Here is a 27,821-nt window from a genome sequence, read left to right as displayed (position 1 = left end):
CTAAATTATATTTGGAAAGGTAATTTCAATTAAACTGTTGGTGGTTGTTAGTGATTAGACCAAATTTTCTGCATGACGTAAGTGTGCACAGGCAGTTCAGGTGAGGGTTTTTTGGTTTGCTTTTTTGTTTCTTTGTTTTACTTTGTTTGGGGATTTTTTTGCTGTTTAGAGAGCATATACAGTGATTAAAGCTTGCTGGCCAGCTTGAATTTCCCCTACCAGCAGACTGAATCTCAAGTGGATGTGCATATTGTGCTTTATGACACACTGTATCCTATATTTCTGTTATGGGAAACAATATTCAGGTTTGAGGTTCTTTTATTTTCCTCAGTATTTTCCACATAGTTCATCTCCCTTTCATCTCCTTTTCCACAAAATTATATAATAGGAGGTAATAATAGAATTTATGTAGACAGTCATTACTGTAGAGACAAGATAGATAAACTAAAATTAATAATCTTCCTCAGGTTTTTTTGTGGGGTTTTTTGCTACAATTTCTACCCAAACATTACTTTAAACTTAGTTTTTGGATTTTGAAGAATATTTAATATTGCTCATACTCATTTAGCACACAAAATATATTTGGGACTTAAGATCATATGCTCTTTCTTTCTTGTCAGTAAAGCACTCCACTCCCACTCTATCAGCAGTGATGAAAGTAACATAAATGTTAAAATCAGGGTGAAGCAAACATTTGCTTTGCCTGGTCTTCTGGCTTGTTTCCAACACCTACAATGAATTTCCATTCATTCTCAACATAATGAAACAAAAGTTGAAACTGTCAACGACACTAAATACACACAAAATTATATTTTTTTCTCTTCTTCAATTGACAAAGATATTTTCTGTACTTATATCCAATTTAGATGAACACTAGCAGTTGTGTCTGATTTCTAAATCACTTTTTGTGTCCACCTGGCAGATAACAAATTCAGACATAGATAAGAAATCAACAACCTGAAATTAAATATAGGGACTAGAATTCAAATGGAATTACCACAAATTTATGATCCTTGTAAATGCAAAACATAATGATGTTCAGTGTACTTTCTTCTGGTTCTTCAATGAAAAATGAGTTATTTATACATTTATTAAATGCAGAGTCTAGGTGGATGACAAAGAAAGTTACTTTTATGAGAATGTGTTGATGCTCCTGAGATTGGAGATAAAAGAGATAAGGTATTTTTCATAAAGATTCAACCCCCAGCTGGGTCTAAAATCAATATTTGTGAAATATACACCTAAATTTTTGTCAATATTCATAGCAATATTAATAGGAAAGTTAGATATTATAATATTTTGGCCACCAGAGGTCTCAAGAATATTTCACTGAATACAAGTGCAATAACACGAAGGACTCATAGCAGCTGAATAGAAGAAGCATTGATGAATTTGAAAAAAGACAACTTTCAGCTGAGAGCAAGACATCTACACAAAGAAAGATGCACAGCAATCAGAACATATTCTGTGTTCCATTTGCTGAGGAAGGGAGGGACCATCTTCATTATATCTAAAATGTGTGAAAGTAGAAGGTAAAAAAAAACCCTAGTGGGGTCTGTCAACAGCTGATGGCCATGCTGTACAGATGTCAGAAAGCTGCTTCTTCTAAGAGAGGTTGATCTTCGAGGTTTCCTAGTTTGAACAATTGCCTACTCAGACAAGGGAAGCTGGAGCAAACGCTAAGCCAGGAGAAGCAATGCACATATTTGTTATCCTTTTTAAGAGTGAATAACACCAGCTGCCAACTTAAGTTATTAAGGAATAAGCCACACATTTATATGACGAAATTAGGTAGAACCATCTGAATCAAACAGCAGGTATGGTGGAAGCATGACACTTCCTTCTTCATGATCTATGGACCCACTAATATCCATAAAAGATTAGTGATATTACAGGTTTAGGACTTGGTCAAATGGAAGCTCACAGAAAAGTTCTGCCCTCCCAGGCAGATTTTACTTCTAGGAACTTCATATAATCATAAAATCATTATGGTTGTAAAAGCCTCTAAGATCATCAAGTCCAACCACTAACCCAGCACTGACAAGTCTGCCACTGGTATGGTATATCAAGTTCATTATATTCAAAATGTTGCCTGCCACCTCTGCAATGGATAGAATACATTCTTCATGCAGTCTGTCTTCCTGGTGCATCTTGACAGTGCAACCCCAAGCATGAAAATAGATGTATGTGAAAGTTGTATAAAAGTTGCAGCAGACAGCACTCTCCATGCTACTTCTATACAAGGCCACAACAGCTCAAGAGCAAACCTGTGCTTTTCCTCCTACTATCTCTACCACATCATATTATCTTTTTGAGACTCAGAAATTACATGGCTAAACAGACCTTTGGTCTGATCGGACACAACCGTTCATAATTTCAGCAGTTACGAGCAATACACGTGGGTGAAATGTGCTTCTTTGCTTCTTGAAGGTTGTTTGAGCTTTAAGTTAATACGTTTATTTTGCTTCTGTAGTGGCTAAAAGCATAATACTATACATGCATTTTAAACATACATAAACAATATAAAATAAAATATATAATTATTATATAAATATAAATGGATATATAAAAATGGATAAATTTTAAACCAAATTATTAAATTAAGTATATTTAAAGTAAATAGTAGGTAAAATTACAAATAATTATATATTGTTTTTATTACTAGATTTATTGCATTATCTTTCCTATGCATGTTTTCCTCTATTGTCCAGGAATCTTTCTTTCTGACATCAATAAATAGCCACACTATGTTAACTTCTTCTTATAGCCACATTTATCAACTAAACTTTCATTGACAAGCTCAAATGTCCAGCTCAGGCAAATGAATTATTTATAACTCTAAAATATTTTGTGTACTACAAAGCATGAATGATAATAGAAAGCTTATCAATTTTTATTACTCATGAGGAATGCAACCTGAATAGTACTAAATCCTAAGAGAACTTTCCAAGTTTTCAGCATTATCCTTAACCTTGTAATTTTTAGCTTTCAGTGATGCAATTATTTTTTACAACTGAAATAATTTACAAAGCTGAACATATACCTTTTGGAAGCTGAGGCTTACTAAAGCAGTCTGGGAATTACATTTCCATACAAAATCAGTGGGAAAATTTATATTGTCTCTCTTGGCTAAACCAGGCTGCAAGGTTATTGTTACATTGTTTGGTCACTACATGTTTTATGAAAATCCAAAGTTGTCTCTAAGTAACTGCAGAATATTCAACTGAAAAAAAGCAAGAGTTAAAAAAACACAGAACAATACATAGTATGAGAGACCTGACTAATGCTGTATGTAATGAACAGCACATCCAAATCAAATAGCAAGAGCACACACAAATACTAAGGGTAGTATGAAAGGTCTTCATTAAATAGATGAAACTCAAAGACAAAACAGGAATGTTGAATTTCTCCTTGGGAAATATAACATCTTGCAGATCATAAGGTCATTCATTCCTCTCTAAAATTGTTTCTATTTATCATTACATATTTCCTTTAGGTCAGATTTCTAGTCGGACTTGTCTATTGAATGTTCTACAAATTTACCAGAAATTCTACTGAAAATCAATGGTCTGTAAATCTTTACAACCCTGCTTATTTATTTTTTTTTAAAAAAGACCTGATGTTTGACCTGTTTGCATCTTTTTAGACCTTATCTCTCATCTGCATACTCTCTAAAATAATTACTAATAATGCAAGGACCTTTCTGCTGCCTGCTTTATCATTTTGAGGTAACTGGACTAAAACTGAAATTGAATAAAGTGAAATACATTCATGTAACCCAACAGTTTCTTACTTTTCCTCATTTTACCCTGTGACCATTTTAAATAACTGTGTTGTATTTTGGTTTCTGAAGATTTAAAAAAAAAGCATTTCAGTTTTGTCTTTTTGACTGGTAATATTCTTTGTACACATTAGACAGTTATTGTGACAGTATTTGTTTCTACCCTGTAGGTACTGTAAACATTTTTTTGGTAGTTTATTAATATAAAATAAAAGTAAAAAATATTTCAGTCGTATTTACAGATTCATTCAGGTTACAAAAGACCTCCAAGTCCAACCTGTGACCAATGTCTACCTTATCAATATATTCTTTATACACACTTGTTAGGGAGAGGTTAGCTTTGAGTCTTCCTTTTTTTTTTCTTCCCTCCAATACAAATTGTTCTTCCAGATACTTTTGGCTGTTTTCCATGGACTTCAAATAAAACCTGCTGTGACTTGAAAATATTGCATTCTATTATTCACAATGTAGTGAGTTAGACCATTTAGAGATTTCTGAATGAAAATTAAACTTTTTGAGATAAAGAATTGAATTCATCACATTTTGAGACTGAAGAGAGAAATAAAGGACACAAGCTATCAGAGCACTTAGAAGCTTTCTTGAAAATGGAATATTTTAATTTTCATAACATTAATTTAACACTGATTGCTATTATACAGGGGGATTAGAAAAATCTATTTTTTCCAAACTGACTATTTCTCAGATTATCTGCTTTAGCTAGACAGTATAAATATCCTGAAGTGTCAGCATTTCATATAAACACACTTTATCTGAGAAAGATTTAATGAAAGAATGTACAAAATATTAAAAGATACAAACGACTCATCTACAAAAAGGCTACCACTGGGTAATACTGGATAGTATAACAAGAGAAAAAAATTATAGCTTGATGACCATAAAATGATAATTTTAAAACGTTCTGCTACTTGGCAGATCAGTGAGCTGCATTTGCAGATTTCTGAGCAACTGCTCAGAAACTACTTCATAGTACCTGCTATGACGATGGCACAAGATGATGATGGCTTAGCCCAGTTCTCCGTATTTTTGCTCTATCCATTTAGGAAATTATTTGTCTCTTTGCCCTTGACAGTGGGATAAGGGCCAGAAAAGCTGCAGAAGCAGGATAAAAGCATATTTGGGCTCTTAGATTCCGAAAGTGTCTCTTCTGATTAAGATACTCAGTGGAGTTCATTGTTGACTTGTAACACATAAGATGCAATTCAATTCATAGATGAAGACATCTACCTCAGGCAGCTACCCTGCTGTCACTTAAATTCTGTGTCTTTATCTGTGATTTGAACCCCTGCCAGATTATCTACCTTTGAAATACCCCACTTAGAGAGGCTATATGGATACTCTTGGGAAATCTGAAGTGTCCTTAAAGGAATGTGTGATTTTGTGTCTGGAAGGAAATATAACCTAGATGCAGATGGATGTACAAATTCAGAGGCAAGATCTGCAGCATAGGTGAAATTTTTGTCTGAAATAGCTGAAAGCTTTTGATTGTTAATATGGCAAGCCAACCAGAATCACTCAACCACAGAACAAAATGGATGTGCTAAATTAGCACCTGGCTTGTTATTCTGCACCAGAAGCAAAATGCGTAGGAAGCTTTAAGTGTCTGAAAACTCCATAGTGGTAACAAGTCCAGGTCCCTTGGTAATATGTATGACAAAAGAGCAACAAAACAACTCCTCCAAACAAAACATTTGTCCAGAATATCATAAAAGGAAAACTGCAAAATTTTGGGACTCAAACATTGCAATACCTCTTTTAAAGGCAATGTAGTCCTTAATTTTGATTTGGAAAAAATGCTCACTCTGTAGTATTTTGATCTCTAACTGATGTTAGTGATTCAGTGAATGATGACTATTCCCAGCGATCAATTAATTTCAGATTTATGGAATGCTTTTCTTCACAGGAAGAAATCTAGTCAAAATTTTAAAAGATTCAGCTAATCATTTATTCAGTGCCACCTGCCCATAATTCAGTTGCAACTACAATATTTATCGTTCTAAGAATAACCTAAGGAAAAAGAAGTTATTTTCAGAGATATATTTATGTATTAAAGAAGTTTTTAAAATCCAGAAGAAATATGCCTTTAAATATTCTGTACATGCTTGAGATAAATTACATCACGAAAACTCTGCCCACCTACAAATGGCACAATTAAGTATGTCTAGTGTTGGCATAATATAGAACTTAAAACTCAATACTGTTCTGAATGGAGGTAAAGAAAAGGGAAATAAACATAATTGTATTCATAAATAAGCATAACAAATCAGCCATGTTCTAGCTATGGATATTAAGTGTTATTTTCCAATGTGGTTTTAAAGTTACAGTGAAGTAGGTTTTGGAACTGTATATTTTTACAGGACTCAGAGCAGTGCAATAAATAGAAAATAAACTTCAATATTAATGTTTTTAAAAACAACAGTAATTGTAACATAACAGTGAGATGTAATTTCTGATAGTCTAAAGATAGGTGAGGGAAAATTCCAGAAAACTGAAGGATTTTCATAATTTACTTTTTAAGACTAGTCATCTAATAGATACGAACTAGAATTTGCTATCTAAGAGGTTCACGATCTCGTATGGCCAAATAATTTTCATGGGCAAACACAACTGTTTCCAAGCCTGACTCTTCACTTGCAAGAATCTCCTTCTCATATAGAAACAGGTGAATTTCCCATAGATGGCTCAATAAGAAAACTGGTAGAACTCAGACATTTTAAAGATAACTTAGCTGAATAAAGAATCTAAGTCTACAATCAAATTACCCCTCCCCCCTATGCTTGATAAATCTCTTTGCTGTCACTTCAACATCTTTAAAAGCATCCACATGCTGATGAATTTCTACTTCCAAGTAGTCTTGGAAGTAACTCTGAAATGAAGGAGAACATCAGAAAGATCTTACTGCTCTTCTCTTTTTTTTAAACTATGTTTTTGGATTTAATTAAGTTCAAATAGACTACTCATTTTTTAGTCCTTATTTTGTCCTTCACCTCAGCTGCTCCCATTAGTAAAATATATTCTTAATAATATTAATGAGTTGTCTGAACATCAGGGAAAAAAGGGTCAAAAATAAAATCTTAATGTCCTGTCAGGGACTTGTTAAAGGTCCAGATGTTGTAGGTAATTTAATAATGCTTAGCACCCAGCAGCCGCCTTGTGAATGTCACAATGCATGCACAGCAGCTGTTTTTGAAGTTAAGTGAAGTATTAGCAGTTGATAAAGCTAAAGACAAAGACTTACAACCATCTTTTGAAGAGGTATGCTGCAACCTTCAAAACCTATTTATATGCATCTAAAACCTACTTATATATATCTAAATAATATCCCTTTCTTTGACTTTAGGGATCTCTTTCCTAAAATAAGGAAATCACTTCTCTTTCCCTGCTCGGAACATTTGGGTAGTAGTTATGCTGTCTGTACTGGCCAACAGCATGTGGGTAACAGCAGCAGGACAGATGGCAATGGATTAATGTTTAAACACTAACACTTCTGCACCACCATGAAAACACTAATTACTTCTTCCCAGTCTACTTCTACAGTTAAATCAATCAACTGCTCACAGATCATGTCCTCTGGTATGGTATGGGGTCAGGTGGCGTGGGAAGAGGATAAAATATTTGAGAATTACAACAGAATATCCATTTCTCCCAGTTTTCAGTGCCAATTTTCTAGAAACAGTGGAAACATTCAGGTTTGCATTTAAAATACTATAAGGTAATAGAAAAAGCTTATAAAGCAGCAAAGTAATCAGAGGACTGCTGTACTGTTAGAAAAATAGCCACTGATAATTGAAATCTACTTCAGTATATGTCCAAACTCACTACAGATGCTCTAGGATTGAAGTTAGGATTGAGATGAAATACTGAGGCACCCAGCTGAGGCTCATACCAAGTGGATCAGACATCCCTCTGCACAGCATCCCTGTTGCACTTTTGCTCCCCCTCCACAATCCCCGCCTAGAAAACACTGATTTAGTGCTCCCTTTCATCCTTTCCACATGACCTCTAAAGTGACAGTGGTATAGAACATTAACTGTTGTCCTTTCACAAGAAAAGGAGGCTTGTGGCTGCTGCTTTTTGAAGGTTGCCCTGAAAGAAGCCAGCGCACCACCAGTCCTTAGAGCACCCAGCACTCCTGCCAGCACCACCTGTGAGCAGCTGGGATCTGAGGCCTGGCTTCCAGCAAGCTGCCTGAGGAAGGCCTGCTACTTGCCCTTCTTTCTCCCTTCTCTAGATTTATTCTTTATCCCTTTGAAAGAATAAATGAATTTCTCAGCTTGGAAGAGACCCACAAGGATTATTGACTCCAACTCCTTGCTTCTTGCAGGGCTACTTAAAACTGGAGTATATGACCAGATGCTCCCTGAATTCTGGCAGGCTTGGTGCTGTGACCACTTCCCCAGGGAACCACATTCCAGTGACTGATAACCCTCTCAGTGAAAAAACTTTTCCTAAGTCCAATCTATGTCCTGTGACATAGCTTCAGATCTTTTCCACATGCAAAGAAAAAAATGCCCAATTTCATAACAGCAGCTCATTGTAAATTAAGATTTATATATGCTGGATATATACTGGAAAACTGGAGTAATTGCAGAAGAATAAAGAAAGTACCCTGCCCAGTAACTGCATATGCCTTGGAGGATTTCTGAAGTCCAAACTCAAGAAGGCATATTCTGACTCTCAAAAGGAATCTCCTCATCCATGTATTTGTCCTTTCCAAGCCAGTTCTAGATTATGCAAAGAAAACCACATCAAAAATCAGATACTGGACCTTAAAATTCCCCCAAATGTAGATGATGAACAAACTTAGAAAACATAAGATGCATGTATTTTGTCTATGCTACAAATACTGTAGAGAGAAGTATCAGACTAATTATAAAAGTACAAAGTATGTTTTTCTTTTTGTCTGTCAGCTACAGACAGAAAAGGTGCTTTCCATGTTAGATCAATACAACTTCACATATGAACTGACATGAGCTGTACCTTGTATCCGTGGTAGAAATAGTCTTCCTGAGCTCAGACTGAGGGAAAGAAAAAGAAAAGAAGAAAAGTTGGATCAAGACTCAAATGACAAAAACTTTTAGAGTCTGAAGAAGGTAGAAAGAAGAAAAAACTATTATAAATGCAGATATAAAGGGAAGAGGTCTCAAGACCCCAGATCTGGAAGTACTGACGTTATTAGTTTTAAGATGCAAAGGAGATTATGTATAACACACTAGTGAGAATTATAAAACTTAAAGCAAGGAATCTTATATCCACAGCATAGACCTTTTTGGATAAGCTGTTCAGTAAAAACAATGCACAAGCAATCTCTCTCTCCTGAAATAACAACCCCGAAATTGCACAGAATTTAATTACTGTCCTACTGCTGCTTGCATTTGTGTTTATTCATGGGGGAAATTTTAATTCTTGACATATTGGCTGATGTGATATGCTTTTGTATTTCAGGTATCAGGAGGTATCAGGTTAAGTAATGGCTATACCTTCCAGAAAGAATTACCACTTGGTCCTAATAAGTGACAGAGAAATAGCTTACTACTCTATTTTTATAGCACAGTTTTCATGTGGCAGTTCATAAGGGAGATTTAAGATATATTTTTACACCATAGGGTATTTCAAATACTAAATAGCAATGTTTGTACATAACATATAATAAGAGTATCATTAAGATATGAAAGATATTGCTTAAAAATATACCTGAATCATTAAAAACAATCTGAAGTACTGTGTAAAGCATCTCTCTCTTTCTTTCAAAAAGATCTTCTCAACCAAGCAAGGTTGAGATCTTTTCAACCAAGGTTTGAAAATGGTTAATGTAGCATATTTAATAATTTTATGAGTTAATTATGTAATGGATGCATAAAAATGTATTATTTTTCAATCCAGTTAATGCAAGGGCTTGCTTGTCACAAGAGCATATTTACTACTGCTGAATTTTAAAAGTAGGTATGAAAATTAACATAGAAAATTATGCAATCAATTTAGAAGTGAAATAAAAGTAAAAATTAGAAAAGAGTTGTCTGCAACTGTTTCTACTAGTCCATTAACTATGAATCAAAACAAACAAATCCAGGTGCTTTCTGTTATTTGAAGATGACTTAAGCAGAGAATTGCAGGTGAAATATGGATGAATTTCAAATAAATTGTTATGCTAATTTTTTAAGACTATGGCAGACCCATCAAAGTGCTGGCAAAGAGGCTGAACTTTTGACTGGTTTTCAGAGATTCACATTTTCCTAATACTGCACTTCAAGATAATTAATTAATGGAAGTGGATTCTCATGACAGTTTCATCAAAGTCATTAAAAGTATATCCGAGTATATATTAAGTGAGATCCTATTACAAAACCTGTTACAGAATAGATGGTTTGTAAAAAGACTTTTCTATCGACTAGACAGACAGAAATAGAAGCAACATCACACTGCACTGTAAATTACGAGAAGAGATAAGACTCAGATTCCAGTTGGACATTTCAACTGTTATGAACACCATGGCTCACTTCCTGACTGCCTTTTGGCTCATCTCATGTGCTTTGCCAGGAGGAGACATAAAGCCATATGGCCTTCCAGGCACTGCTCCATCATACCTTCTGCAGTGAGGTCTGAAGCTGAAAGAGATCCTTTAGCTCTGCAGTTTAGTAAAAGGTAAACTAAACTGTACTAAAAAGAGCAAGTTATCTGAAATTTTCCTCCATTTAAAAGACCTAATAATGGATTTGTACCATCAGGTAGCAGATAAATTTTTTCTATCCCTATACTTGGAAAGAGTGTATAATTGGTTATAAAAGTTTCTTAAGAAACATTACACTGTGAAATTTGTACGCTCAGAACGTATAATATTTTGCTGTGTAAGTTACCTAAGTTCGCGAAGCCTAGCCATGATGATGTATCTAAGTATTCTCTGAATGACAAGTAATTGACTTAAAACAAGGGAAAGCATCAGACAACCAAGCAATTTTCAACAGAAAATTCCATTTAAAGTGAAAAAAAATCTAGAAAAAATGTAAGCAATGCAAATAATTTAGCCCAGAAATTACAGATTCTCTGTTCCTTTGTTTGGTTTTTTTTTTTTTTTGTATCAGAAAAAGAAGAGGGAGTGAATTAACTATAAGTTAAAAACCTTTGCTACAATGAAAAGAACATGATTAATGACAAAATGTTCCAAAAGAAGATTTTAAGTTATTATATTCAGTCTGATTTTCAATATCAAATACATCAATGCAAAAACTGGACTAATAATTCAGAATCACAGAATATTCTGAGTTGGAAGAGACCTAGAAGGATTATCGAGTCCAGCTCTTAAGTGAATGGCCCATATGGGGATCAAACCCACAACAACCATCATGCTGGTTATCATCACCAGGTCATCAGCATTATGCTCTAACCAACTGAACTAATCATCTAGGTATGGTAAAGTGAATTGCCTACTTTTCTGATTTGCACACAGTAAGGTGGTTTTGAGAACCAAAATTTGTTGGTTTTTCAGTCTGTATTTCAGTTAATGAATAGAAATTCAGAGAATGATGAGAAATGGATAACTCATTTATCTGAATTTGTTTTTGCAACATATCTTCTTAGCAATAATAATTATCGAACTGCATCACAACGGTTACAAGAGCAATTGCTTTAATATGAAAATTAGACTAGCTGAATGTTTAATGTATTTTAAATTTTAGAAATCTCACTATAGTTTGGGACTACAGGTAGGTAAACCTCTTTGCAAGGAAAAGGAGAAAGTCTTTATTTCACATGTTCCTGAGAAGTTCTGATCCATTTTTGCCTAGTTGAAGGGCAGAAGCAGCTAATGAGGGTTTGTAAAACACCACCATCCCTTCCCTCCCCATCACGCTACTATGGATCATACAAGAACAGCCATGCAGATAAGACAGAGAAGAGTTGAGAGCTTATGTTACATTTTCCTACTGTGAAGAAAGGGTGTATGTGTATGATACCTTCTTTCTGCAACACTTAGGAGAAAACACCTTACATTTGAGGCTGAAAACACGATTAGAAAACACAGAAACGTTTCTCATCCATTGTTACTTAAGCATGTTATTACTTCCATTGCCTTCCTGGATCCTTAGTTCAAGTTCATAAAAATCTTAAGTAAATATCTCACAAGAGTATCAAAGATTTAGAGCAACATGTTGTTAAACACCAGATCAGTAACCAGGTTGGAACCACCTTGAGCGGCTCTGGGCTGGGGTGTTACATATGTGTACACATTTTTTACATGCACCTTTTGTTACTACCGCAGAGAGTAATAATGTAACATATTATTACTACCACAGATCATTCTAAAAGCAAGGATGCTTGAAATGTATCTTGGTTCAGAATCTTCACTGATATCTAAATGTTGCAAAAGGAACATCACAAGCAATATTTAGGTAATGAGTTACTCTGCACACCTCAGAAGTGAAGGGCTAGTAGGATGTGTTATCTGCTAAGGTATTGGTAGATACAGACATAGGTGGCTGCCTTATGTGATATAGGTAAGAATGATGAGGAGACTATTCCCACTCTCACAGAGTTATGTAACTGTGGTTCCTAATGTCCATGAGTTTCTGCACAGTAACTCATGTACTCTTAATGGAACACAGCAAGTAAGCAAGCACATTTTAAAGAAAGAAAAATCATAAATACACAAAGACAAATTTTGTGTTAAACATATGGAAAGCATCACCATGTTTGACATGTTGTTTGACTAGTTATATCTTTTAGAACTGCTATCAGTCTTTAGCAGTGCTGCTATTGAAAATCACACATCTGCCTGTTATTTTCAAATAGCAATTGCAAGAGTGTAATATAACTTTCATTGGTATTCAAATATTTCTTTCTCAATTTGCATGGCTCTAGAGTACTCCATGAACAGAGTGACAGGTTCAGGAGCTCTCTAAAGCTGTGACTTTTATAGCTCTGGACCTCTGTGAGAGTTATGATTCTGTCTGAGGGCTCAAAGCTTAGCAGAAAAGAAGTGCACTTTTTTGCACATTTCAGATATCCCCAGAGATTTTTATGAACGGAAAAGGGTGAAGAAGTAGCAGAAATACCTGTCAGAAGCAGTAAGGTAAAAAATAAGAAAAAAACCAACCTCTTAAAAAAATGAAAAAATTGGTGAAGTAAAATTAAATTTGAGGATGAATTTATGGTAAGTACAAAAGTGGATTTCAAACATCAGACCAATTTTTTTAGCTGCTGCCAGCTTAATGTTCTCCATTCAAAAACAGGCAGAGGCATATATGATATGTGCAGACAGCATGGTACAACAGACTTCTTTCTCAAGGTGAGCAATTAATGTGCATTTCTAAGACTGGCAAAAATAGAGAAGTAGATATTTTTCCATATATATTTAAACTATGCAAACACTGATTAAACAGAGGGAAAAGGTTGTGCAAAGGTAATTCAGTAGAATGCACAATGCAAAAGGTATTGCTAAGTGAAGGTTGGGAGGGGAGAGACGTGATTACTTATCCTTTTCCAGCTCAGATACAAAGTTCAATGGATGGCCATTTTTTCATCTTTATTCTGTAGATATAACTCACGTCTGTGCTACATCTGCTCCATTGGTCTTAAATGGCATGTTTAAGAACTGAAGGCCGTGGAGTCCTTTTGGAGATCCAGACACAAACTTGGCAGATTCCTGACCATATGTCACAAATAGACTGGAGTGCAACCCAACGTTTCTTGCTTACTTGGTAGAAATCCCAACAGAAAGTATTGCTACAGCTGTGACTTTCTCTCTATACACTTTTTATTGCCAGTATAAAAACATTGTACTGTAATAATGGATATTAGTATTGTATGACCTGGAGCCACGACTTGAATTTATACCATTTAAACATACAACTACTCAGTCTTCCAATCCTCCAGTATATTTAGTTTGTTTGGGGGGTTTTTTGTTTGGTTTTGGGTTTGTTTTCATTTTTTTAATATACTTTTTCTTCACTCAATAACACCTGTATCAAGAGTTTCACTGGCATTTTTCCATCTCCTGAGTGAGCATGTAACCTCCTTCTTCCCAGCCCCGACCCCACTTCTTTACATTAATCTATCTGCCAGTTACAGTTCTAAGTGCATGTTCTTGAGGCTGTCTTGGTCTTGCAGAGTTTCAAATACCATAGAAAGAATTTTTAGTTGTCCTAAAATTTGATATGACCAGCAATTTGGATGCCAAAGACAGGAAAAGACCAGCCAATTTGTTGCCTTGCAATATCACTTATGTCCTGTGAAATACAGATAAAATGCCAGTGATATAACATATACGAAAAGTGCATTATCATCTTTCTGAATGCACTGGCATCCTTCTTTCTTTATAGAATGCTCCTGCCATGAATATAAATTTGTGGGTTTGGTGGTTTTTTAAAATTATTATTATTCAACTCTTTAAAGATGTCAACATATAAGAAGATTTCAAAGTTGTTAACTAGACAATTTTTCCCCCAAGGTATAATATTTTACTTTGTTTTGGTTTGGTTTTTGTGGGTTTTGTTTGTTTGTTTTGTTGTTGTTGTTGCTGCTTAAAACATTTCTCTTCATTGTTTTTGAAGGATGCAGCATACCTCTTCATTTAAAGAAGAATGTTCCAGAGTATATTTACAACTAATAGAAAAAATATTTTCTTATGTCAGCAAACACAGTATAGAAAAGTTCCCTACCATTCTTTCAGCAGATGTGGCCATGCTTTTAACAAGACAAAAGTGAAAACTTGTCTTTCTCTGCTCTATCTTACACAAGAAAAAATTTTAGAAGGGAGGGCAGGAATATTAGATTTTTAGGTGCCTGTTAATTTCTTTGATTTCTAATAGTAGAATGTCCAGGTTTTACTGATTGTACTGGCAGGGGTGACTGATTTTACTAAGTTAGAAATATTTAATAAGAGATAAGAAAATAAGAAATATGTTAATATGCATCCAATACAGTACAGGGAATTCATAAAAAATAAAGAAGCAGATTTTTATATTAATATAAGAAGTAATAAAGGCCATATAGCTGTTAAGGAACGAAGAGGAAAGTAAAGAATAAGAAATAATGTAAATACAATATTGCAATTTAACAAATTTCTGCTCTCCAAACACCATACCAGCTGCACACCAAGAAGCCTAACGGTATTCACTCTAATGACAGAAACACAAAACATATATTTTTTTCAGGCCTTTATGTTTTTAGAATATTAACCTCTAGTGTGATGCCTTTAAGTAGGTCAGTCTCAATAAACTCACACTCTTTTTTTGTACTTGATTCATTCAGCCAGAATAGTGTCAGTGATAAAAATATTATATCTATTTCAGCCAATGTGAATGTCTGCCATGGGCAACTCACCTTTTAGCAATTACCAGACAAAGTAGAAGGTTTTAATAATATAGTTAGCAAATGATACAGAACTGCATTCCATAATCACACTGGGCAAGTACAATATGGCTAGAACAGGTGTTAGCTTAATTTTCCTCATCTGTACCTTCTAGCAAGTCTAGTTACCTTTTCACACTCATTTGATATGGTCATTCAGGGAAATCAGTGCAGATGGTATGTCACTGTGACTGTACTTGCCAAAGGTTTTTACAACTTGAAGCCACTGTCTCCAGCCAGTATGAAAACTTAGTGTAGATTACAACTAGAGTTTAAAACTATGTGAGCATAAGCTCAACACATGAGGAAAAAAAGTGGATAAAATGCAGTTTAACCCAGAAGTGAAAAAAACAAAAATACGTGGAGTCTAAGGGGTGTATACTTGAATTTATATAATTTATTAATATTATTTATATTAAGGTCTTACACATGTATGTTTTTATATTTTTTTATCCCATTCCCAGTCAATATATATTGTTTTATGACAGATCTAGAACACCAATTTGCAGTGAATTTTTTCAGCCAATATTCTTAAAAAGCAATTAATACCTTCAGTACTGTTATAGTTCTGAAAATATAAAAAGAAAATTACTCCATATTTACTAACATGATAAATATGATTTGTACTAAAAAAAGAGTATAACACAGTAAATACCATAAAAGCAGGGGAAAATACATGACAAGTGAAACAGATAAGTAGAGGATTTTTTTATTTCCATTTCATTTGGAACTTTGATCTGCTACATTTTATATTTTGTAAAATATCAGTTTTAATGAATGACTGGCTGTATGATCACTTTCCCTTTAAATTTTGTAATGGATAGGAAAGCATTTTGATTTTTGTTTTGTTCTATTTTTTTACATTCCATTACTCCAACTTCTTTGAATATATACTGATACAAATGCCTTACAGAAGTGATGGGGACTAACCAATTGCCACTGAAGTAACAGAAGATGGCTGAACTTGTAAGAAAATTATAGTTATTTTCCCACTGAAAGTGTTGTTGAAACATGTTTTGCTGAGGTTTTTTTTAGTTTGTTTTGTTACAATTGTCTCAAAACCAATAATTTTTCATTAAGCTGTTTTAACTGTTTTGAGACATTTCTACTTTTTCTGCCTTGAGCTAATCCTGAATCATGCTCTTATTGTGTATGTATTGTGCATTATAGGCACCCGTTTTTGTTTGAGTATGGTGATGAGAGATTTTTTCCTGACTATTCAGTAATATTTTATATGTGAGTTTTATTAATGAAACCTATTCATAAAGCTAAACTGATAAACGTAACAGTTAATAAAGAACACTCACCTACTGTCAGTTGTCCAGTTAACTGTCCCATGTGATTTCTTGCATTCACTGTTACATTTCTGTCAGACTGTAAGACCAGTGGGCTATCCTGGGAAACATGTATGAGACAATAAATGAGAGAACAAAAAATTGAGGTAGAATTAAGTTAGAACTTAATATAAACATGCATGCCGAGAGGGGAGCTGTGTTGAATATAACGAACCTTTTAATAATTTCATAAAATATTTTACAAGTCAATTTTTTATATAAAAGAGTACTAAGAATACTGTTTTAAGCTTGGAACCTTTGTGCAATCCCTGCTTTAGAAATCAGTTGAACCTAATTTATACAATTTGGGGGTTATTTCCTGTCAATATTACAAAGTTCCAAATTCAAAAACCCTTAACACAAACCTGTTTCACTAGCCTTTTCCACATATTGACAACCTGTACTTTTCTAACTACCAAACCAACACTATACTGCATTATTCTATTAATCTGCACAATCTATAACACTTCTACTTACAAAAACCTTACAAACAGAACCATGCATTTCTTTGAAGACAAAAAGAATTGTTACTCTCAAAAAAACAAAGAAAGAGAGAACTGGAAGGCAAGATCTTGTAAAAGACAATCCTAACCCACTGGTAGTAGTATCTGACAAGTACTATTAGGGATCAAATTGATGTAGCATGGAGACAAACACTGCATGATGTTAAATACAGTCTTAACATTTTTTGAGTCAGTTTGCAGCACGACTACTCTCAGCATCCAACTAGGTTTAAGCTTCTGAGAAATGTTTACATATATATGTGTAAGCTTATCCTGTGTCTAAAGCCAGAATAAAGAATCGCATAAAGAATTTAATTTTGCTTCTTGAAGAATGAGGAGCCAGATACACTCCTCCAGGGGAAGCACAGATGCACAGGAAAGGGGAAGAGCTTCAACAGAGAGTCAGGAGAAATAGCCCCCCCCCCCAAAAAAAAAGAAAGAGCTTACCAATCATGCTCTCAATGGAGTGGGGTGAGTGCATGAGCGGAGGAAAAATTAGGATTGCAGCTGCTGCTGCAGAGAGGCACTTTTCTGTCTGGAATCACCTGATACCACACTGTTCTTTCCCTGGAGCTTGCAGTGAGATCATGAGTACATTAATGCTTCTGGCAGTTTGCTAGCACTTATTATGCTTAAGTATGTTTATCCAACAGCACTAAAACATCTGATAGAAACAGTTGCGGAAGTGTCTTAGATAGGAATGGCTAAGGGCAAGGCAAATATTTGGGAAATTTATTATATACTTGTTTTATTCTTAAGATTCTTCCCTGGGCATTCATTATTGGTTATCCCCCGACTGAGCATATTAGGTAGACAGACCCCTTGTGTGTGTCACTCACTATATTGCTTCTTGCTGTTCTTGAAAGTTTTTAAGATGAGAAGGAAAGGAGTTAAGGAGCCATAGATTAAGATTTATTTTTACCTGAATGATGCATTAGGTTTTCACTAAAATTTTCTATACCTCACAGTCCCTTTCTTTGAATCCAGGGCTTTCCTCTGCAAGAAACACTTTTCCTAGTTGTTTTCACTATGATTATTAACTTTAAATGATAATCGGTTCCTTGGGAAGTCTAAAATTTGAGCTAATTTCTAAGAGTACAGGTGTGTTTAATGTCTCACTGGACCATTCTCTGACCTCTCTAGCATTCTGCCAATTAGCTCTGCATCACAGAGTCTGGCAGATGAAAGTGACTGTTTGGCTTGTCCATCTTTCTAGATAAAAAGCTATAATTATCAGTGAGACGCTGTGTTCAATGTGACTATTTTGAGCTAAATGTGATGCAATCAAGGGGGCTTCTGACAACAAAAGCAGCTGCTAAGGGCCTTTTTGTCAACACTTGGTTTTCACTTTCCTTATGGTTCTTTTAAAATCATTAGTCCAGGCAACTGCCACTCTGAGAAAGGCAGTTGTCTTAAGAGGCATCTGCATTGCCAAAGTGTATTTTAAATGTGTATTTTAAATTTTAAACCCCCTTTTCACTTTCGCTTAGTCAGTATTTGGTGAAGAGTCTTCCCAGTTAGAATAATCTCACCCTTAGCAAGGGAGGATACTGCCATGCCTATTTTTGCCAGTTCAGCTAAAGGTTTGGGAACCTACACTCCCAAAGACGGTTCACATAATTATCCAAAGGTTTCTTTCCTTTCATCTTAGGAAAATACTTATCAAAATTCTCAGGCTAAAATCTGCCTCTCAGACTCTAGTTGTAAGATTGATATCAAACTCTCAAGTACAGAAAAAGGAAAAATTAGGTGAGCCAAGCCTCCTTTCTTCTTCTTTCCTTGTCTTATGTAAAAGAGGGATGAAGAAGTTAGGAACTTAAATCTATACTCCTTAGTGCAAGCTTAAATTCTAGACCAAAGAAAACACAGTGACAAAACTCCTATCAATTTAAGAAGTCCAGCATTTCATCTATACTGTTTACCTGCACTTTATTTTACACAGGAAGTGCCTAAACACAGAGGTTCGAGGTAATCAAAGGTAGTCTAGTCAGATGAACTAGATATTCAGAGAAGATTTAGCTGAAATCAGTGGAATTACAGATCTGTAAGATGAGTATAAAGTGCGATGAGTGTCAGTCGTATGAATACAAATACATGAAAGCATTAAAATCCTGGATAATTTTCTCTCTGGATCACCAGATCTGTTACTCTTTTGATGTGAGCTTCAGCTCGCAATTTAGGAACCTTGATAATTCACACAATAATTTACATTCAGATGTCAGAAGGGATATAGAAGTATGTGTAAATGTACATACATACAGATGTAAATGTGGCCTTCAGAAAATAGTAAATGATTTGTGATGCCATTTCAAAAATTATACTATAGATAACAAAAAGCAACATAGTAAGAACATTCTTACTGTTACATAGAGCTTTTAATAATTATCAATATACTAATAACTAAAATATTGTACAGGGGTGCCCTCAGGGCCATGAGGGTTCTACCAGCCCTTACTGACCCTGTCCAACCTCCCTGGGGGGAGATTTCAGTCCAGCCCCATTTGAACCCCTTCTATCTGGGTTGTCCAACTTGGTTCCACCCACCTCTTAGGGAGCATTCAGCCCTCATCACTTCCAGACAGATACGAGGACTTCAAGAACTAGCTGATGTTCACGGTACTGTATGAAATGATTCCTGTTATAAGCCCTGAAACGTTACAACTTCAAGATTTTCAGCAGTGTATTAAAATTAAACCAGATGAACATGATGTTACTATAGTTACTTCTTATCTGAAACAGGTTTGCAGCTGGAATTCACAAAGGGAAAAATAAATTATTTAATTTAAGGGATATTTTCAGAAAGCTTTCTTGAATCTGAATCCAGTTATAAATACAATTAAAATTTTGAGGAAAAAGAAGTTTGGAGTTTGCTTGTTTGTTTGTGGGGGTTTTTTGTTTGTTTTGGTTTTTTGTTTTGAGTAAGGATCACAGTGCAGTACTAGTAAATATCAACTTTTTTTTTTAGAAGTACATGAGCAGATTACAGTAAGTATATAAAAACTGACAGACTGATTTACAAAAACATTTTATTAAAAATATTCTGCATGAGCAATCATAGCAAAGTTAATTTTTTTACAGATAGTTCAAGTATTTTGAACATATTTTGGACAAATTTCATATGTTTTGTACAGCATTCAAATAGGCAATCCTAGCTAATTCAGTTTTGAAGAATGTTTCCAAATGAACCCTTTAAATTAGAAACAGTTTAAATGGAGCAATTTTAATTCCAGTAAGTTTAATAAAACTTTAGTTTAAGTAAGATGGCACACTGTATAATTAAATATAATCCCAGACTTATGCTTAGAACACAGTTAATTGTAATAACACCACCAACTGACACTCAGGAACAGTCACAATATGTATACCATTGCTTAGAGATTTGATTTCTTTGCTTGAACAAGTGCACCACTTCAGGTTTATGGACCCTTATGCAGTGGACCCTTATGCAGTGTCATATAGATATAAAAACCAATTGAATAAGTAGCTAGGATTCCAGACCTGCCACTCCAGTGGCAGTTTGTTAGAAGACGTAAGGTTATATAGACTCAAATAACAGAGCAGTATCACCAGTGTGGGCAGCTAAAATAGTTATGGCAGAAGCTTTCCTTGTAGGACTCCTACCAAAGCTACCCTGATACACTAGTGACTCAGAATGACCATTGCATTTCCAAGGTACCTTTACAGAAAAAGAAAAAAAAAAAAAATCAGTATTAGACTTTGGTTTGCTGAGAAACTCACCATGCCACCATACCCAACCACACAGGTAGTTGTGTATTACAAGATTTTAACAAAGACAGGGAGCATATTTCCCCACTGCAGCAGAGAATCACAATTTTCCTACTGCTTTAGGGACCCATACTGTGGGTGCCAGCGAAGAAGTTGATCAGCTGTGTCTGCTCAATGACCCCAACTGAAGAACAAATAGTGTATGAGCTATTTGACTACACCATAGAAACAAAACAAGAACTGAAAGAAATAGAAAGTACTTAGTAGGCTGGTCAGTCCAGCAGCTCAAGGGAGTCAAAGACCAGACGAGTAGTTGTGCAGTAAATACATGGACAACTGCAGCTCGGGCAAATAAGGAATAACAAGTGTAAGTGCCTTGGAGGAACTTAGTGCAAAAAGTTTAGAAGAAGAATATGAAAGACACAGCGTCAGTCAAGATGGATAGAAAGCAGAGCAAAAAAAGGTGTGAGGTGATGGAAAGAGCATTCCTTAGCTGTTTACCCATTGTCCTGAACTAGAACATCAGCATGTTTCTTAGCAACATTCCTTTCAAATGAGGAGGTAACAATAGAGGTGGAAGATAAAGCTCCAGGGACTAAAAGATCATTTTTAGGGCTTGGAGTCTCTGGGACAAATTGTCTATCATTAACTTTATTATTAGCAGTAACCAAACATGAAGAAATTTGCGTTAGGAAGGATTTGAAAGAAAAAGACCTACAAATGGAAGCAATTGCTGAGCTCTTGAGTACTTAAAAAGACTGAAGTCTCCATTAAAACTATTGGAAGCTTGTATGAGTTTGGGACTGTCAAAATACAAATTAAAGAAAAATTTTCTCCATCAGAATATTCCCAAAATATTTTTCCAAGAATATTTCCAATATTCCTTTTTATCAATATTTACCAATATTCAATATTTCCAAAAATATTCTCAAAAATATTCCCAAGAGGCTTCCCAAGGCATCAGGACAGCAGGGATTCCAACACAGGGGTGTTTAAAATAGGGAGAATTGAATATAATTTACTGTTCAAGTTATTCCTGGTCAATTCTGAGCTGAGAAGAGTTAATGTAAGTATTGATCCAAATAAATTAGATGCTTTAAGCTATTTCCTATATCTCTGCATTCCCAAAATAAAGTTTCATATCAGATTTTAGTGTTTTTTCTGTATAACTGTCCTTTCTAACCTGATAGTCCCAATTTAATCAAAATCAGGAAGCTGATTGCAAAATCTCAATAAACACGTTTGGACTTCTGCTTTAAGGAATTATTCCAGATATCTTAAAAGTTTGACCAAGTGTTATTAAAAATCAGTATTTTTTCACATGAGTCTTACACAATGAGGAGGTTTGGAAAAGTATTCAAGCAAACTATTAGGTCAATGCATTTCACTATTCCATGGCCAAACTAATTTACATATAATCACCATCAATTGCAAGTAGGAAAAAATAATGAATCAAATCTTTTATGTAACACACTGGTAAAATGACCAGCAGATTTGACTTCATGTCAAAACTGATTTTGTAAAAATAACCCAATGGCAGTGAGATACAAACTCTATTTTCCAAATCAAAGAGGGAAATATACCTCACTTAATTGACTGACCAAAGAAATGAAAGCTATGGAAGAAAGGTAAAAAAAGCACAAACTAATAGTTTGCAAAAAAAAAATGAACAAAACACCCTAGCTGATACTGAAAGAAATATCATACTTGAGGTTATTGACAAAGTTTCAAGAAACATACTTTCTAGATAATTTTTGTTCATTAAAGGATATTATCTTGGTTCCCAGCCTCTGCTCTGTGTCCATGTCAGCCTTGTAAAATGATAAAGACAATCACAGATATCAACCAGCTTCATGACGCACCAAATCTGAATCCAAACATAGCTACACCTACTGAAGAAATATAGATGTACCCATTGAGAATTATAGACAGCGCTCTAGAGAGCCAAAAGAACTGCTAAATCTGTACAGTGATTATGGCTATAACCTCCAGACAGAAGTAACCTACTTGTTTTACTTCATTGTATAATGCACCATGAAATTTTTATTATGGCAGAATTCAGTCATGAATAGAAAAACTTAGTGATAAAGCACAAGCAGATACTTAAATAGCAGACAAAAGATGTGACTTTTGTGGAATTGATTTAAACACCAAATAAAATTTCAAACAGACTTAAGATATAAACATCCTAACTAAAAATAAAGCAACACTATAAAAGTACTTGGAAGAAGGTTATTAAATGCCCAAAGCTCACTCCTTAGTCATTAGGCTTCTGACACAGCAAGTAAAATTGTACATTACTGAGTTGCAAAGCCCCCAAAGAATTTGAACTGGTAGAAAACCAATGCAAGTCTTAAAATGGTTCATTCCTTTCAAACCTTTCAAATTTCTTGCAATGTGGGTGCATAAATTATTGAAAGGACTTTTGTCATTAAAGTTATGCTCAACGGTAACCAACAATTCACTACACTATTTTAAATCTTGGAAAGCAGTCTTTCAGTTCTTGTTTGTGTGCAAGTGTCAACCATGCTATATCATTACAGTGAAACAAGACTGTGTTTCCCATGCCATTTTAACTTAAAGTGCTGCAATTTGAAATATTTAACTCCAGGAAAAGTTTGAAGACATTATAGGAAAATTTATATAAATCAAAGTATATTCACACATTTAAAAGTTATTTTCCAGCATTCCCTAGTGAGAGAGCATTTCTCTACAGAATTTGAATTGCATTTATTTTAAACTCAGTAGCTGAGAGAAAAAAAAACAGACCACAAAACAACATTCCAACAACATGCTGTAGTGAGTGATCTGACACCAGATTCCTTGTTCCTGAGATGTTTATGACTGAGAAAAGTGTGTTAACCCCTATTTGCTTGATGTCAGAAAATATATACCAGTTTTACATGGTGATAAATGTAAAAAAAATATCAAATCAAAATAGTCAGAAAAAGCTTTTTCATTATGTTTATCCATTCCTATGGAAATCTGAAATAAGAGTTCTGAAAAATGGGAACTCTCCAGCACATCAATAGGTTCTGGGTTCCACTTTTGTGGTGTCCTGAAGATATACAGGAAAGGCCTATATGGAAATAATATTTCCATCATGAGTTTTTATTTCACTGTGATTTCTTTGACAGATATTTTCAAATTCTAAAGCTGAAGAAGAATAAACAAATTCTAAAGAAATTTTAAAGTACAAAGTAGAATTTCAAAACTGTAGAAGTAGAACTATTTCAGAACTATTGTAGTAGAAATCTGAAATGAGGTTTATAGCTCAGAAAAGGCAGCAAAAAAAGACTTGCTATTAAAAAAGAATATTAAAAAGTCTAATGCACATTAAAATTAATATGTTAAATAAAAATGTAAGACACAAAAGTAAGGCAAGATGAGTCATTAATTTTAAATAGATTTAGTTAGGTGCTTTATTTTAGGTTAATATTAAACCTATTATTTTATAGAAAGTTAAGGTGGCAGAAACCTATACAATTAAATGATGCCACTAGCATTAGCAGTAGCTTCAACAGCAAACGTCAGAAATAGTTACCTGTATTTTTGTTTCTTCCTATAGCTATCTTAATTTTGACACTATTTGTATTTCCTGATAAGCCTTCCTTCAAGCAGAATCACTCAGTGTTGGATCCTAACTACCCTGGCAAAGCTTTCTGCGTTCCTAGTTCTCTCTACTGTTCCTGTGCTAAACAAGCAGAAGCATTACACATCTCAAATGAACCTTGAAACACCTTACCGAAAAGAAGGGATGTTGTTATTGACACTTTACTGAATCTTCCCCTGCACACAGCCATTGCCTATTACATCAGTTGTTAGGTGCTTTCAGGCTACATTATTGCACTTCCTTGAGACAAAAATTCCATGGATGTTTAGCATGAAGAATACCAAGGCTTTGATCAAGGCATCAAGAGGAATGAGAGTAAGAATGACAGGAAGTTACAGGAATTACAGATAATCCGCTGATTTTCTGTTTCTAACGAGGGTCAAAGAAGATGTAACCCCCCCAATAAACAATGCTGGAAAACTGGTAACAGTGAGGAGAATGCTGAGAAGTCCTGAGTGAACTGGCTTATGTAGTTGCCAAATCACTCTCCATGATTTTTGAAAAGTCAAGGCAATCAGATGAAGAATCAATAGAAAAAGCTACATTATCTTGAACACAGGTAGAAGAGGGTATTTTAAGATTTAAACCCCATACATCCCCTACCTTTAATTCTGACGTATCAAAAGCTAGAAAGTGACCTTGAAAAGTATTACCTCAGATTTTGCTGATCAATGTTCTTTAACCTGGCAAAACATTTAATAAGTAGTTTTGTCATTAGTATGACACAAACTTTGCCAATATGTGAGCTCAGAATTAGTTTCATGTCTCCTCTAAAACTTGTTATCTCTGGAAAGAAGATATTCATTCCCACCTTTATTGTAGAACATGACTTGGTGGTTTAAAAATTGCCTTTCTTTTAAGAAACTTGCTTTGAGACTTGGCAATCACAGACTAAAATAAGTCACCAGCCCTGTTCTGAAGGTCAAAATCGAGGAAATAAAATTCTGTAGAAAGGATTATAGTTCAGGGAAAGACATGGCACATGCTCCTTCATGGAAGCATATTATTTTCCAGTGAGAATAGCACTATTGTCAACCTTGCTGTTGAGATAATTGCCACCTTTTAATAACACAGATCTTTTCCAAAGGATATAATTAACAATTTGCCTTTCATTTCAACTCTCTAGTTATTCAGAATTTATTTTTGTTTCAGTAACTGGGTAATTTTCCCAACCAAATGCTTTTACACTGCAGGTTTTAAAATACTGAAGAAAACTTTCCTCCACTGACAAAGACTACAACAAATACAGTTCCATGACTTTGCAGATGACATTTAGATTGAAACAACGTGAGAAATGCCATGGACCTGGATCACTTCTGCAACCTGCAGAATTAATCAGTACAGTTCTAAAGACTGAATTTCTTTTAAATTCAAGATCACAGAGCAACATGGGAAATTAAAAATTGTTGTATTTCCTTAGAAACAGTGTTAAACTGCCAGAAAGATCTCAATCCAGCTTGCATTACTGCTTGAGTATTTCTCATGCTTCTGCATAAGCAAAGCAATGCACATGGCATACCAAAAAATTAAGAATGCCTTCTGCATTTTTTCTTCCTTATTGGCATGACAATAATTTTAATTTTTTTTATTATGCTTCTGGCAACTAGTCAAACTCTCCTAAATGTAAACAGATGATCATACAGTTCCAGGTAATTCTGTATCAAAATATTAGAGTAATTGTCAGTACAAACCATTATACTTAAGTTTCCATTGTAATCTTATTAATATTTTTCTATAAACTTATTTAAATCCCTGTAAAATATTTCCAGTGCACTTTAGTTATTTTCATTGAAACTTTATATTCTAATTTTCTTTTCCCCACATTTAACCCAAAAGTCAGTGAAAAAAGTTCTAGTCTGTGTTTTGACTGTCAAACAAAGGCAATGAACAAAATGTAGACTTGGTTCATACTTCTCATAGAATGGTTCCTCTAAAGCATTTGTTTAGAATTGTTTAAGTGTTTAAATACAGGAAAATTATGTAAAAGTTTTCCAAATGTAGTCTAAAAGCTGTATAAGCAACATTTTTATAATAAATTAAAAATATTAACAGTAAATTTTTAAAGTAAGTTCTTCAGGACTCTAAGAAGCCTGCCTAACAATTTCTTTCTTTCTTGAATCTTGCCAGCCCGTTCGGGATTCTGGAGCTTTATGCTCATTTAAAACCACTGTGACTTTAAACATTTTACCCTTAAGCTCAACCTTACAATTCAAATAAAACTAAGAAAATTTGTCATAAGAACTTATTAAACTAAAGGAAGATATTGTTCAGTCTACTAATTAATCTTTTACTAAATATTAAAATTTATAAAATTCCTACTCTTTGTATTAGAATTAAATCAATGTATCTTTCTGATTCCAAACTGCAATGAAAATAATTTATATGTTTGTCATATACTCAGGTTTAATTTTGTTAAGCTGTTTTTAACACTAAAATAAACAAACAAGTCTATCAGCTGATCAGCATTCTCAGAGCTAATTACAGCAAGCCCCTCAGCCAAATTTTGCCTGTGAATAACAGACTTTAATAGAATATTTGGTGCAGGGAAGTGGCTTAGTGTCTCCTTTCAACAAAGATTACTGATGCGAATGACAAGTCTGAAGAATTTTAAGGACAAAATATACTTAAAGGAGATATTTATATCCTTATATACTTAATATACCTAATATACTTCTCTGCTAGAGAGAAAATAATAAAGATTAAAGAAGTCCTCAGAAGCTTAAAGATAATAAAAAATGTATACTGAACATCTCCCTGCACTGCTTTTAATTATGTAAGACTGAATTTTCAGATTCTCCAAGACCAAACAAGAATAATGAAAGAAATAGTGGTTTACATTCTCTCACTATACAGTTTTGTATTATCTTTTCCTTCTCAGCTAAGAAAAAAGCATTAATTCTACAGCTCGCCTTCATCCCATCACTCAAATGATCTGGCTTACCAAAGAAAGTAAACAGACAATAGCAAAAAAACAGAATTTAAATTGATTATTTAAATAATTTCATTGTTTTCTAAAACACAGCTCAACTAAAACCATTGGACTGCTGAAAGTAAGAGGGAAGCTCTGCAGTAGACAAAAGGGTTGGTCAACTATGAGTAGCAAAGATCAGAGACTTCTTAAACTATGTTTGTGCATAGAGAAATATTTCTCTGCCAAAGGATCTAACGTAACTATGCTGTAACTCTTCCAATATTTACACAATTTCTGCCCAAATGATTTATGGCAAAGTGCGGAAAACTAGATCAGAACTTTTGTTTGATCAGAATGTGAGCATGCATTCGTTTTTCTCATTCATTAAGGATTTAAACAGCTTCAGACAGTAAGTATTTAAAGTAGCAGAGATCAACAGGAATTGATTTAAAGGGTTCCAGTTTTCCTTCAGATAAAAACATACAACATTAATTTAACCCTGTGATAATTCTGTGCTTTTATACAGGGTTGATGTTTGTAGTTAAGACCTTATCTACAATTTTGTGCAAAAATAAATTTTAACTAATGAACA

At 34.3% G+C, this 27,821-nt stretch overlaps 1 protein-coding gene across 2 annotated transcripts in view; it reads right to left on the bottom strand.

Annotated features, from left to right (window-relative positions):
• Positions 1 to 27,821, bottom strand: part of SGCZ (sarcoglycan zeta) — a 421,202-nt gene that overhangs the window by 54,826 nt on the left and 338,555 nt on the right. For both annotated transcript variants that reach the window (XM_064652798.1, XM_064652797.1), the window contains one exon: positions 16,450 to 16,537. In XM_064652798.1, the coding sequence (XP_064508868.1) occupies positions 16,450 to 16,537 (88 nt within the window). The remainder of the gene's footprint in view (positions 1 to 16,449; positions 16,538 to 27,821) is intronic.

This window comes from Pseudopipra pipra, chromosome 4, assembly GCF_036250125.1.
Source record: "Pseudopipra pipra isolate bDixPip1 chromosome 4, bDixPip1.hap1, whole genome shotgun sequence".
Classification (NCBI taxonomy): Eukaryota; Metazoa; Chordata; class Aves; order Passeriformes; family Pipridae; genus Pseudopipra; species Pseudopipra pipra.
The sequence above is the reverse complement of the archived record's forward strand: the minus strand, read 5'-3'. Positions and strand labels throughout refer to the sequence as shown.